Source organism: Primulina eburnea, chromosome 3 (assembly GCF_022965805.1).
Source record: "Primulina eburnea isolate SZY01 chromosome 3, ASM2296580v1, whole genome shotgun sequence".
Classification (NCBI taxonomy): Eukaryota; Viridiplantae; Streptophyta; class Magnoliopsida; order Lamiales; family Gesneriaceae; genus Primulina; species Primulina eburnea.
The window spans coordinates 41605876-41619773 of NC_133103.1; the positions used below are offsets into that span (position 1 = coordinate 41605876).

Consider the following 13898-nt stretch of genomic DNA (forward strand, 5'->3'; position numbering starts at 1 on the left):
GAATTCGTAGTGCCCATACCTTGTCCTAAAAGCAGTCTTAGGGATATCTTCTGCTTTGACTTTTAACTGATGGTAACCTGATCTGAGATCAAGTTTTGAGAAAACTTTAGCTCCTTTTAACTGATCGAAAAGATCATCTATTCTCGGGAGTGGGTACTTATTCTTTATGGTGATCTTGTTTAGCTCCCGGTAGTCGATACATAGCCTCATGCTTCCGTCCTTTTTCTTTACAAAAAGCACTGGGGCTTCCCACGGTGATGCACTGGGGCGAACCTGCTTCTTGTCCAGTAGTTCTTGCAGTTGATCCTTCAGCTCTTTTAATTCAGCTGGAGCCATTCGGTATGGTGCTTTAGAGATTGGTACAGCACCAGGGACCAAGTTGATTTCAAATTCTACTTCTCTATCGGGTATCTCTCCTGGTAATTCTTCGGGAAAAACGTCTGGAAATTCTTTAACCATTGAAATTTCTTCCAACTTTGGAACTTCTTCTCCTTTAACTTCATTAAGTACAGCTAGGTAAATATCTTCTCCTCCCTTTATAGCCTTCCAGGCTTGTGAGGCTGACAGTAGGGATTTTCTTTCTTTGGATTTCCCGTGAAATAAGACTTCCCTCTTTGCTGGAGTTTGAAGTCTAATTTCTTTCTTCTGACAGTCTACTATGGCATGGTTCTTAGCTAACCAGTCTATTCCAAGAATGATGTCAAACTCCACCATATTGAGTTGAATCAATTCTACTTCAAAAGTTTGTTTGCCGATGCAAATTTTACAGTTTCGATATACTTTGTGAGTTTCGATTATTTTACTAGCCGGTGTTGCTACTCTTAACGGTTCACTAAGAATATCATGCTCAAGTTTAAGCTTCTTAGCATATCTTCTAGACACAAACGAATGGGTGGCACCACAATCAAACAAAGCATATGCAGGCATTTTATTGAGTAAGATGGTACCTGCCACAACTTCGTTGCTATTATCGGCTTCCTCTTGGGTTATGGCATAAACCCGAGCATTTGTTTTGTTTTCATGTTGTTTGTTGGGTCCCGACCCTTTGTCCTTGTTGTCTGGACAGTCTTTAATTCTATGGCCCACTTTCCCGCACTTGAAACAAGCGCCTGTCTTCCGATAACATTCCCCAATATGTTTTTGTCGACATGTGTCACACCATTTTCCTTCGGTGCTACCATTACTGCCAAAACTTCCTTTGAAGGACCCTCCTGAATAATTTGGTTTATTGAACTTGAGATTATTCTGCGTGGATTGATTGTTCAATGGTCTCTTGTTCTTGTTTTCTTCTTCTCGTCGCTTGATATCGGTTTCTGCACTCATTGCAGCACCCATCAAGTCCGCAAAGCTGCTTGGTTTGTACACTGCCAGTGCCGACTGAATTCGGCTGTTTAGTCCTTTCTTGTAGCGGTGCATTTTTAACGTCTCATCTGACATGATTGTCGGAAAGAAGTTCCTAAATCATTGAATTTTGACGTGTACTCCATTACCGTCATATCTGGTGACTGTCTGAAATTCTCAAACTCATTCAGCTTTTGTAGACGAAACTCGGCCGGATAGTATTGTTTCAAGTATTCTCTTTTGAAAATTTGCCACGTGATATCTTCTACATCAGCTAAAGGTAGCGACACAGTTTCCCACCATTTCCTAGCCCGATCCTCCAATAACGGGGTCACGACTTCCACTCTCAATTCTTCCGGTACCTCCAGTAGATGTAGTTGTGTTTCAACGTTCTTGAGCCAGTTGTGACTGACCTCCGGATCTGGGTTCCCATCGAAAGTTGGAACTCGATTCCTTCTGAGAGATTCATAGTGATACTTAATCCCACGTGGCTGAGGTTCTTGGGGTGGTTGGATGGCGTTGGCCAGTGGATTCACAATTCCTTGTAATGTTGCAGCGACGATAGTTGCTATTGCCATCATATCCTCTTGACTGAGGTTTACTCTGGGTGGTGGCGGTGGTGGTGGATTATCTTTTTGGTTGGCGTCCCGAGCGTTACGGTTGTTTCGGGGTGGTCTGCCTGCCATCTCCTATAAACACGTATTTTCTTTATTAATTTGTTTGCCACAAAATTTAATCAAAGGAATAATTTCATTAATATTGAAAAGGATTTGCATACAACCAACGATTAAATCAATTAATCCTAGATTCAATCAAAAGCTAATCTAGGGTCCTTTTCTCCCTATTCATCTAACACTTCGCCGTCTCCTACAGCCTCGTTAATTTCTTCTTCTTCCATTGGATTTTCTTCCAATTGCTCTATGAGTTCTTCCATGTTGACCATCTCATTTTGTAGATGCTCGATGTAATTCTGCAGTTGCGTGTTGTGGTGATCAAGGTTGTTCACTTGGTCCTGCAGTTCTTGTATTGTCGATTGGCTTACTTTCTCATCGATTTCTTGTTCTCCAATCTTTTCCTCAAGACGATGTTGAATACTGAGAAGGCCTGTGACACCCCGATCCTCTTTTAAAATAAATACGCAGCGGAAATAAAATTTTCTCTTTAAAATATACGGAAGGAGTTTCAAAATACATTTCATCAAATATCTTTACAAAATAAATACATGATCATTTAAATGACATAACAAAACAAAACATCATTCCTATGATCATGCCAAAATCCTCCTTCCAACGGTGTATGCATATGACCCCCGATCTACAGTCAACGTCCCGAGGCACCACTCTGATCTGCATCACAAGAAAATAACTGAAATGAGAATAAATCTCAGCAAGTGGAACTCTAACATAACAATGATACATAGTATACTCTGTAAAACATGACTTTGAAATCATAAATACCATCAACTCTGAAACATGAATACTGTAGCAATAACTGTAGCAATAGCAATAGCAATAGATAGCAATACGATGGTATTCTCTTTTGCTCTGGGGATTGATATCAATAGTATCTCTGCTCTGGGGTTGCTCGTATCCCAAATCGATATAAATACCGATAACTCTGAGGGATATAAGCCTCTGGGCGATGATCATCTAATATTGCATGCAATCTCTGACTATGTATTTATCAATCCGAAAACATTTAAACTCTTCTCTGGTTTTAACAATCACTTTGAACTCTATATATCTCTTTGTATTCCCTTTAATCAATAATGAGACATACAATGCCTCCAATACATATAACAATACATACTATGGATCAAATGAAAGGGAATAACACAATAAACTCTTTGAAACACATACATATAAAATCATGTGAGCAAAAGGAATGAATTTCCACTTACAAACCACAACAAACACCTCAACTTAGCCCTTGATCACCACCTACAACAAATAATCCACAAATAACACCAATATCAACTAAATATCCAAGATTACAAGCTAAATAATCCATAAATCCACATAAACAACCAACCTAAACAACTCTTAATTTACAACCTTAACAGAATCGCACCAAAAACTTACCCAAGCTTCCTAGCACCAAGGAGAACGTCGAACTCAAGTCGAAATTCCAAACAAACGCTTGAATCGAAGATAGGAAGTGAAAGAAATGACCAAAAACCCTAGCAATGGAGAGAAATGCGAAAATGAGAAGGAAAGAAAAAGGAAAAGTGATGGCCAACCACTCCAAAATCGACTAAATATCTCGTCCATACCTTCACCGCGGGTGCGCCAACACAAGGACCGCGGGTGCGCTGAGCTTTCGGCAGTCCACAAAAATCCTGAACCACAGACACCGCGGGTGCGGTACTGCAAGCACCGCGGGTGCGCTACACACCGCGGGTGCGGTCACTGCATCACCGCGGGTGCGGTGATGCTACGGCCCTCCAACACAAAAACTGGAACAGTCGACCGCGGGTGCACTCCTTGCACTACCGCGGGTGCACTAAGGTCACGGCCAAGATCACCTCCAATGCAACTAAAATCGATCCGAAACTCTGAAACGAACAACCAACATCAACTAACACCTCAAGACAATAAAACTAACAATACTATAGCCCAAAAATACAACTCTGAACATCTAATCAAATATCCCAAATAACAAACGAAACTTAAATCGTACCGTACACTGGGCTCGGCTATTACAATCTCCCCCCCTTAAGGGAATTTCGTCCGCGAAATTGACGTCACGGCACGAACAACTCAAGATACTTCTCTCTCATCTCATCCTCTGGTTCCCACGTAGCCTCCTCTAACAAATGGTTCCTCCAAAGAACTTTGACAATGCCGATCTCTTTGTTCCTCAGAACTCTAACTGTGCGATCCAAAATCTGAATCGGAATCTCTTGATATGTCAAATTCGGCGTCAAGTCCAATGGCTCATGGCGTAGAACATGGGAAGGATCTGCAACATACTTCCTGAGCATCGAGACGTGAAACACATTATGAACTCTGTCAAGATCTGGAGGTAGGGCTAATCTGTAGGCTCTGTCACCAACTCTGTCCAAAATCTCGAATGGACCAATAAATCTAGGACTCAACTTGCCCTTCTTGCCAAATCTCATCACACCCTTGAGAGGTGCTATCTTCAGAAACACGTGGTCGCCAATCTCGAACTGCAAAGGTCTGCGACGAACATCTGCATAGCTCTTCTGTCTGGACTGGGCAGTCTTCATCCTTTCTCTGATAACAGCAACAACATCAGCAGTCTGCTGGACCAACTCTGGTCCCAACATCTTCCTCTCACCAACCTCGTCCCAATACAAGGGAGACCTGCACTTCCTGCCATAAAGTGCCTCATACGGTGCCATGCCAATCGTCGCCTGGTAGCTATTATTATAAGTGAACTCAGCCAAAGGCAACAAAGAATCCCAGCTACCTGGAAAGTCTATAGTACACGCTCTGAGCATATCCTCAAGAATCTGAATGACTCTCTCTGACTGACCATCACTCTGAGGATGATAGGCTGTACTGAACGCTAATCGCGAACCCATAGCTCTGTGCAAACTCTTCCAAAACTCTGAAGTAAATCTGGGGTCACGATCAGACACGATCGACACAGGAACACCATGAAGTCTGACAATCTCTGCTATGTAGTCCTCGGCATACTGGTTCATCGAATACGTCGTCTTGACTGGAAGAAAGTGCGCTGACTTAGTCAATCTATCAACGATAACCCAAATAGAATTGAAACCTCTCCGCACTCTGGGAAGACCAGTCACGAAATCCATCGTAATATGCTCCCACTTCCACTGAGGAATCGGCAACGACAACAATGTCCCAGCAGGTCTCTGGTGCTCAATCTTCACCTGCTGACAAGTAAGGCACTGAGAAATGAACACGGCAACATCCTTCTTCATACCTGGCCACCAGTAGAGTCGACGAAGATCCTGATACATCTTCGTACTGCCTGGATGAATCGAATACGGCGCGGTATGAGCCTCTGTCAGAATATCTCTACGAATATCATCGCCAACAGGAACACAAATACGACCTCTGAAAGTCACCAAACCATCACCATTCAAGGCGAACTCTGAATTACCTCTAATCTCTGCTCTATCTCTCAACTCTGTCAACTGAACATCAGTCGACTGCTCTCTACGAATCCTGTCCGTCAATGAAGATCGAATAACTAACGCTGAAAGACGAGCAATGGTGCCTGGAATCACCAGATCAATATCCTCTCTCTGCAAATCCATCAGTAACGGTCTCTGAATCAAAGAACTCAATGAAACACTCGACTTGCGGCTTAAAGCATCAGCCACAACATTCGCCTTCCCTGGGTGATAACTGATAGTTACATCGTAATCCTTGACAAGCTCTAGCCACCTCCTCTGCCGCATATTGAGCTCTTTCTGCGAGAACAGATACTTCAAACTCTTGTGGTCTGTGAAGATCTCACACTTTTCGCCATACAGATAATGTCTCCAAATCTTAAGGGCGAAAACCACAGCTGCTAGCTCCAAATCGTGCGTCGGATAATTCTTCTCATAATCCTTCAACTGGCGAGAAGCATAGGCAATGACCTTACCTCTCTGCATCAACACTGCACCGAGACCCTTCTTCGACGCATCGGTAAAGACCACAAAATCCTCTGAACCACTGGGCAATGCGAGAATAGGAGCTGACGTCAATCTATCCTTCAACTCCTGAAATGCGCTCTGGCAATCTATAGACCACTCGAACTTCACAGTCTTCCTTGTCAGATTGGACAATGGCAGGGCAATCTTGGAAAAATCCGAAATAAAACGACGATAATAACCCGCCAAACCAAGGAAACTGCGTACCTCTGAAACAGTCGTAGGAATAGGCCACTTCTGAATCGCCTCTATCTTCATCGGATCAACAGCAATGCCATCCCTCGAAACGACATGGCCTAGAAAAGAAATCTGATCCAGCCAAAACTCACACTTCTTCAACTTAGCAAACAACCTCCGCTCTCTCAGCAACTGGAGAACAACTCTGAGATGCTCTGAATGAAGCTCTCTGGTCTTGGAATAGATCAATATATCGTCGATAAAGACAATGACGAAGCTATCCAAATACGGCTTGAACACACGGTTCATCAGGTCCATGAAAACAGAAGGGGCATTGGTCAAACCAAAAGACATCACGAGAAACTCATAGTGACCATACCTGGTCCTGAAAGCCGTCTTAGGGATATCAGACTCCCTAACCTTCAACTGATAGTAGCCAGACCGAAGATCAATCTTCGAGAAAACAGTGGCACCCTGGAGTTGGTCAAATAGATCGTCAATCCGTGGCAACGGATACTTGTTCTTGATCGTCACTTTGTTGAGCTCTCTGTAATCGATACACAGACGCAAAGACCCGTCCTTCTTCTTAACAAATAGAACCGGAGCTCCCCAAGGCGAAGAACTCGGACGAATGAAACCCTTATCTAGAAGATCCTGCAACTGCGTCTTCAACTCTTTCATCTCCGTAGGAGCCATCCTATACGGAGCCTTAGAAATAGGAACCGTACCTGGAGCAAGATCAATAACAAACTCTACATCTCTATCCGGCGGCAAACCCGGAACATCATCCTCAAACACATCCGCAAACTCCCTCACCACATCAATATCATCAATATTCAACTTAATCAGTCTATCCATATCCACAACAGATGCTAGAAAAACATCACAACCTCTACACAATAGCCTCTCAGCACCAAGACACGAAATAAAAGGAAGGACCAGCGAAGTACCTGAGCTGGCGAGAACTCCTCCCTGGTCATCATCTGCAAAAGTCACCGTCTTAGCAACGCAATCAATAACAGCACGATAGGTCGACAGCCAATCCATGCCAAGAATAACATCAAAGGCAACCATCGGGATCACAATCAAATCAGCAAAGACCTCTCGATCAACAAAACGAACGGGGCACGCATACACTATGGAAGTCGGGCACAAAACATCTCCCGAAGGCAAAACAACACTAAGCTGAAGGGGAATAACAGAAGGAACTATACCCAAAGATCTCAAAAACAATTCAGACATAAAAGAATGAGTAGCACCAGTATCAATCAAAGTAGTAGCTACTCTGCCTGAAATCAAAATGGAACTAGAGATTACAGAAGAATTACGATTAATACCTTCCTTAGTCATCGAAAAGATACGACCCTGCACCTTCTCCTGGCTAGCTCCCCTAGGACAATCTCTGGAAATATGGCCTGGCATGCCACAACGATAGCAAGAACGAGTGCCAAATCTACACTCTCCACGATGGGGTCTGCTACACTTGGGACACAAAGATCTCTCAGAATCAGACGGAGCAACTGGCACTGACGGTGGCCTAGGACTCTGATCCACCTTGCCCTTCCCCTTGAATCGATCTCTGCCACGCTGACCTGAACTCTGGCCTCTTTGAACATTAGCCTGGTGCCTCGCCTGTCTCTCCCTGGCGATATCCTTCTCGTCCTGCTCTGCTAGCAACGCCTTGGACACAATCTCCTTGAAAGTCACAGCCTTGGACATATTGATATCACGCCTGATCTCCGCTCTAAGGCCTCGAATGAAGTGAGCACCTTTATCTTTATCACTGGTAGCAATATACGGAGCAAAAAGGCAACCCTCCTCGAACTTGAGAATATACTCGTCCACATTCAAGCTCCCCTGACGAAGCTCCAAGAACTCTGTGACCTTCCTCGCTCGCAGTGCATCAGGAAAGTACTTGTCGTAGAAAAGCTCAGTAAACTCAGACCACTTCAAAGTAGAAACATCAATGCCAACCTTGGTCGCATTCCACCACAAACGTGCAGCTTTAACCAGCATGAAAACAGCACAACTGATACGGTCTCTGTCCTCATAGTGGAGATGATCAAAAATCGCCTCCAAAGCCTTGACCCACTCTACTGCAGCTAAAGGATCGGAGCTGCCTGGAAACTCGGGTGGATCCATCCTCTTAAACGCAGAAAAGATAGCATCAGAACCAACTGCTACTGGAGCAACCTGCCCCCTACCTTGGTCTCTGCCCTGGCCTGCTCCTTGCAGTCTAAGCAACTGCTGGATCTGCTCACTGTGAACCTTAGCCTGCTCCTTCAGTAACTTGCCGAACTCGTCGACAACTCTCGAGGACGAACTATCCTCCCCCTCTGACGCCTTACGCTTAGGAGGCATCCTCTACTCTACAATGCTCACAAGATACCAATCAATACATAACAATAGATAGATGCAAAGAAAACATACCCGGACAGTTGAAAGTAGACGAAGTCATATGCATTGGTCCGAAGAACACCGCTCTGATACCACTAAATGTGACACCCCGATCCTCTTTTAAAATAAATACGCAGTGGAAATAAAATTTTCTCTTTAAAATATACGGAAGGAGTTTCAAAATACATTTCATCAAATATCTTTACAAAATAAATACATGATCATTTAAATGACATAACAAAACAAAACATCATTCCTATGATCATGCCAAAATCCTCCTTCCAACGGTGTATGCATATGACCCCCGATCTACAGTCAACGTCCCGAGGCACCACTCTGATCTGCATCACAAGAAAATAACTGAAATGAGAATAAATCTCAGCAAGTGGAACTCTAACATAACAATGATACATAGTATACTCTGTAAAACATGACTTTGAAATCATAAATACCATCAACTCTGAAACATGAATACTGTAGCAATAACTGTAGCAATAGCAATAGCAATAGATAGCAATACGATGGTATTCTCTTTTGCTCTGGGGATTGATATCAATAGTATCTCTGCTCTGGGGTTGCTCGTATCCCAAATCGATATAAATACCGATAACTCTGAGGGATATAAGCCTCTGGGCGATGATCATCTAATATTGCATGCAATCTCTGACTATGTATTTATCAATCCGAAAACATTTAAACTCTTCTCTGGTTTTAACAATCACTTTGAACTCTATATATCTCTTTGTATTCCCTTTAATCAATAATGAGACATACAATGCCTCCAATACATATAACAATACATACTATGGATCAAATGAAAGGGAATAACACAATAAACTCTTTGAAACACATACATATAAAATCATGTGAGCAAAAGGAATGAATTTCCACTTACAAACCACAACAAACACCTCAACTTAGCCCTTGATCACCACCTACAACAAATAATCCACAAATAACACCAATATCAACTAAATATCCAAGATTACAAGCTAAATAATCCATAAATCCACATAAACAACCAACCTAAACAACTCTTAATTTACAACCTTAACAGAATCGCACCAAAAACTTACCCAAGCTTCCTAGCACCAAGGAGAACGTCGAACTCAAGTCGAAATTCCAAACAAACGCTTGAATCGAAGATAGGAAGTGAAAGAAATGACCAAAAACCCTAGCAATGGAGAGAAATGCGAAAATGAGAAGGAAAGAAAAAGGAAAAGTGATGGCCAACCACTCCAAAATCGACTAAATATCTCGTCCATACCTTCACCGCGGGTGCGCCAACACAAGGACCGCGGGTGCGCTGAGCTTTCGGCAGTCCACAAAAATCCTGAACCACAGACACCGCGGGTGCGGTACTGCAAGCACCGCGGGTGCGCTACACACCGCGGGTGCGGTCACTGCATCACCGCGGGTGCGGTGATGCTACGGCCCTCCAACACAAAAACTGGAACAGTCGACCGCGGGTGCACTCCTTGCACTACCGCGGGTGCACTAAGGTCACGGCCAAGATCACCTCCAATGCAACTAAAATCGATCCGAAACTCTGAAACGAACAACCAACATCAACTAACACCTCAAGACAATAAAACTAACAATACTATAGCCCAAAAATACAACTCTGAACATCTAATCAAATATCCCAAATAACAAACGAAACTTAAATCGTACCGTACACTGGGCTCGGCTATTACAAGGCCATCACTTCGGATTTGGAGCGTAAGAATCCTATCTTGCGCTTTCTTCAGCTCTTGTTTGGTGATCTCATGCTGTCGTTCCGACTCTAGATGATACGCAGCGTATCGTCTGACGTCATCGCGCAATTTCTTTTCCTCAACTCTGGCTTCCCGAAGGTCTTCCCCTATACATATATTGTTTCCATCCAATTGGTAGTTATCTCTTTCTAGTTTCTCATTTCTTTCTTTCAGTATTTTAATTTCCATCTCTTTCTTTTGAAGTTGACTTTGGAGTTCATTTATGATGTTTTGGGGATCCATGTAGTGTTCCTAATAAGAAAAGAACATTTTCATAAGATATTTTTCAAATTTTAAATATGCAATAATAGAAAGTTTCGAAATAATATTTTTCTTGGTCACAACTTTATTACAATCCAGATATTCTGTTAAAAATTTGCTAATTTAATCGAACACATCTCCTCCGTCGCTTTCACTATCGCTCTCGACTCCATCTACCTCCATGGGTGCTACTTCTGCTTCCTCCATGTTTTCTATCACTGAATGTAGGTAGTTATTCTGGTCTTGGAGCCGATCCATAGTGTCGTGGAGCTTCGAAACATACCGATCCTGCTTGGCGATGTACTCCTCCTGGCGCTGACGGGCCTGAGCAGCGCGATCCTTTTCTATCTCAATTCTCTCAAGTAAATCCTTGTTGATTGAAACCAAGCGCGCGAAGCGAATCGAATTCGTCGGTATCTGTAGCATTTGACTTTCAGCTACATCCAAATGATGAGTGAGTCGCTGTACGTCCGACTCCAGCAGGTGCCTAATCTCATTCAGCTCTTGCCTTTCCAATTTCCCTTTGGCTAGTCGCGCCTTTAAAGTCGCTATTTTCCTAGCGTGGTTATCGATGGTAAGCTGACGCATGCGCAGAGCAGCCTGTGCGCGAGTACGAGGGGCAGCCATTTCTTAGGATAAAAATAAATCATCAGAATCGTAGAAAGGCACGAAGCACAAATAGTAGAAACAAAGTTGTCGTGGAATTTTCAATAATAAGGATTTTCGGAATGACTAACCGAAAGGATAGATTTTTGGAGCTGTTCGAATTTTTTTAGAGAACAGATGAAGGTTGGGTTCAGATTGGGATGCACTAGGCTTTTGCCAAAATTTGACTTTGTCAAATTTTGTCTGTCAAAATCCCAGCGGGATTATGAACCTGGTAGCTCTGATACCACTTAAATGTCACGCCCCGAGTCCGAAGCATCGGTGACATCCGGCATTGTTTAACAATTAAATTGAAAACAATAATGTTAGAGTAGGTGCCCGTCGAGCCAAGTGTTGGCCGAGTGTTCACAATGAAACTCTATGTATAAGCAATCTTTATTTTAATAATATTTGAAATTATTACTTTGGCACATCTTTATCTGTATACCCATGCTAGTTGCATAGATAAAGCCCTTGAATATACAAATAGTAGAAAGAATATGAGATGCTCATATGATGAGTATCATGAAACTCATATTTGTAATACTGTATATTCTAAACGGTTCCTAGTCGATTCAGCCGCCACTAAGAAGGATATAGGCCGCTCGAGTTAGAGACTAGTATCTGCGATGTGAGTACCATGTTTCATTGGTAGGGGACATTGTGATGTCCGAGCATGCAGATAGGTGCTCCTTGTAGAGTGCACTGAACAACCCTCCATAAAAGGACTTTCCAAGTGGTTCTCACTTATCGAGTGGAAATGTCCTAGTTTATGGTTGTACAGAATTAGTCCTTATGACCCGGGACAACATTGAGACTCTATGTGCTAGAATTACACTTTGACTTGTTTACCGACTCTCATGGGGTCATTAGGTGGCAAGGTTGGGTGTTCTGTCGAAACACATAGGAGTCGATGCATTGTAGTCGGGGATTCACCGCTTACCTTCGGGTATGGATATCCTATGTGTTATCATGTGTATGTAGGTTGAAATCTCTGGCCAGAGTATGGTTGTAATTATGAAAGGGGTTTCATAGATTACACCATCGATGCAACTACGACATGACACATAGTATCGATTCATTGACAACTCTCGATATACCAATGGTTGTCGAATCGGTCGGGATATATGAGTTGAAGGGACCGTACTGTACGCTGACTATAATAGAATGGTTCTTGCAGGCACTATCATTTGATACCTAGGGAATCATGTAAGCGATGCTGCTAGGCGTTTAACATGATTGGTTGGGTATTATCAGACTTGAGTTCTGACGTTCTTGTTATCAAGGAGTTGATAAGTAAGAATGGAGCAATTGGGGTATGCTCATATAAGGACATGTTTAGTCCGAATCACATGGAGATGTGAACCCATGGCTAGTCGTATCAATGAACCATTGAGGGCCACACAAGTACTAGCTTTCTAGATCCCGTTGAGAAGTACAAATAGTTCAATGTGTTGAACGGCTTATAAAGGAGTTTATAAGCGTAAGGAAAATTAGAAGTATGACTTCTATAAAGGAGAAAATAGTTCAATGTGTTGAACGACTTATAAATGAGTTTATAAGTGTAAAGAAAAAATAAAAGTATGACTTCTATGAGAGAAATGTAAATTTTAATTAATGGAAGTGTTCCTAAATTAAAATTTGGCCAAGTGAATAATGTATTTGAAAATTGTGATTTTCATAAACATTATTATGGACTAAATTAAATTAATTCAAGTGTTGAATTAATTAAACACTAGTGGGCCTAGTAGAGTCCAAATAATTAAATTAATTCAAGTGTTGGATTAATTAAATAACATTGGGCCTTGTAGAGCCCAATTGGAAATAATTATTTAACTAGTGAGCTTGAGTAAAATCAAGTAAAGTCTAATTGGGCTCAAATGGGTTTGAGACAATTTAAATAAAAGTCCATGGGCCCTTGTAAATTGTTACAAGCCCACATGCAAAGCATGCATGGGAGGTGAAGAGTTGTGAATACTTTTTATTAAAATATTGCAAAGGCATGCAACTTTTTCTCCCAACTTTTCCCACAACCAAAAAAATGTCTCTCTTTCTCTCCTAGCATGAATAGTGCCGAAAATACTATTCATCCTCTCCAATATTTTTGTGTTCTTCAATTGTTGAAGAATACACACACTTCTCTTTGAAAAATTCTCATATTTTTCTAGTGCAAAATATGAGGGGATCTACCTAGTTGGTGGTGGGCCTAATTTGAAGGAAAGATTCAAGACTCAAGGAGGAGGAAGCTTGTAGATTGCCATTCCTTTCAAGAGCTTTGTTGTTTGACAACAAAGTTGGAGCCATACATCAATCTCAAGAGGTTGATAGGTATATCTCTCAAACACCCTATGTATGACATGCTTGAAAGTTGAGATTTTTTGTATATGCTACACTAGTACACATGGTGGCCGAAAATTTCCTTGCAAGAAAATGTGATTTTCGAAAATTTTGTAGCTTCCGTTGTGTTTTTCGGTCACCTTATTCGAACTCTTTCAAGTGGTATCAGAGCTAAGGTTACTAGTTTTTTGTAGCATATACATAATATTATATTGAGGGCGATTTCTAACCGATTGAGGATGAAAATTTGCAACATAAAATCAAGGTCTTGAGGGGGAAAATTGGGCAGCTTGTTGCTGCCCATTTCGGGCAGCTCGGGCTGCCCGTGGGCTGCCCGAAAGGGCAGC

At 42.2% G+C, this 13898-nt stretch overlaps 1 protein-coding gene across 1 annotated transcript; it reads right to left on the reverse strand.

The window, feature by feature from the left end:
• Positions 1–2182: 2182 nt before the first annotated feature.
• Positions 2183–11196, reverse strand: LOC140827358 (uncharacterized). The gene is made up of 4 exons (XM_073190010.1): positions 10747–11196; positions 10231–10560; positions 4110–5206; positions 2183–2435 (listed from the first exon to the last, which is right to left on the reverse strand). Exons 1-4 carry the CDS (start codon positions 11194–11196, stop codon positions 2183–2185), a joined length of 2130 nt encoding a protein of 709 aa, XP_073046111.1.
• Positions 11197–13898: the final 2702 nt, after the last annotated feature.

Bases quoted from the DNA above. Each gene is read 5' to 3' on its own strand.
- LOC140827358 (XM_073190010.1), bottom strand. From the start codon at position 11,196: ATGGCTGCCCCTCGTACTCGCGCACAGGCTGCTCTGCGCATGCGTCAG. The intron at 10,561-10,746 runs GTAGATGGAGTC...TTTTCTTATTAG, and splicing joins CAGAAGTAGCACCCATGGAG to GAACACTACATGGATCCCCA. The intron at 5,207-10,230 runs GTACGGTACGAT...ACTTGTCAGCAG, and splicing joins TTGTAATAGCCGAGCCCAGT to GTGAAGATTGAGCACCAGAG.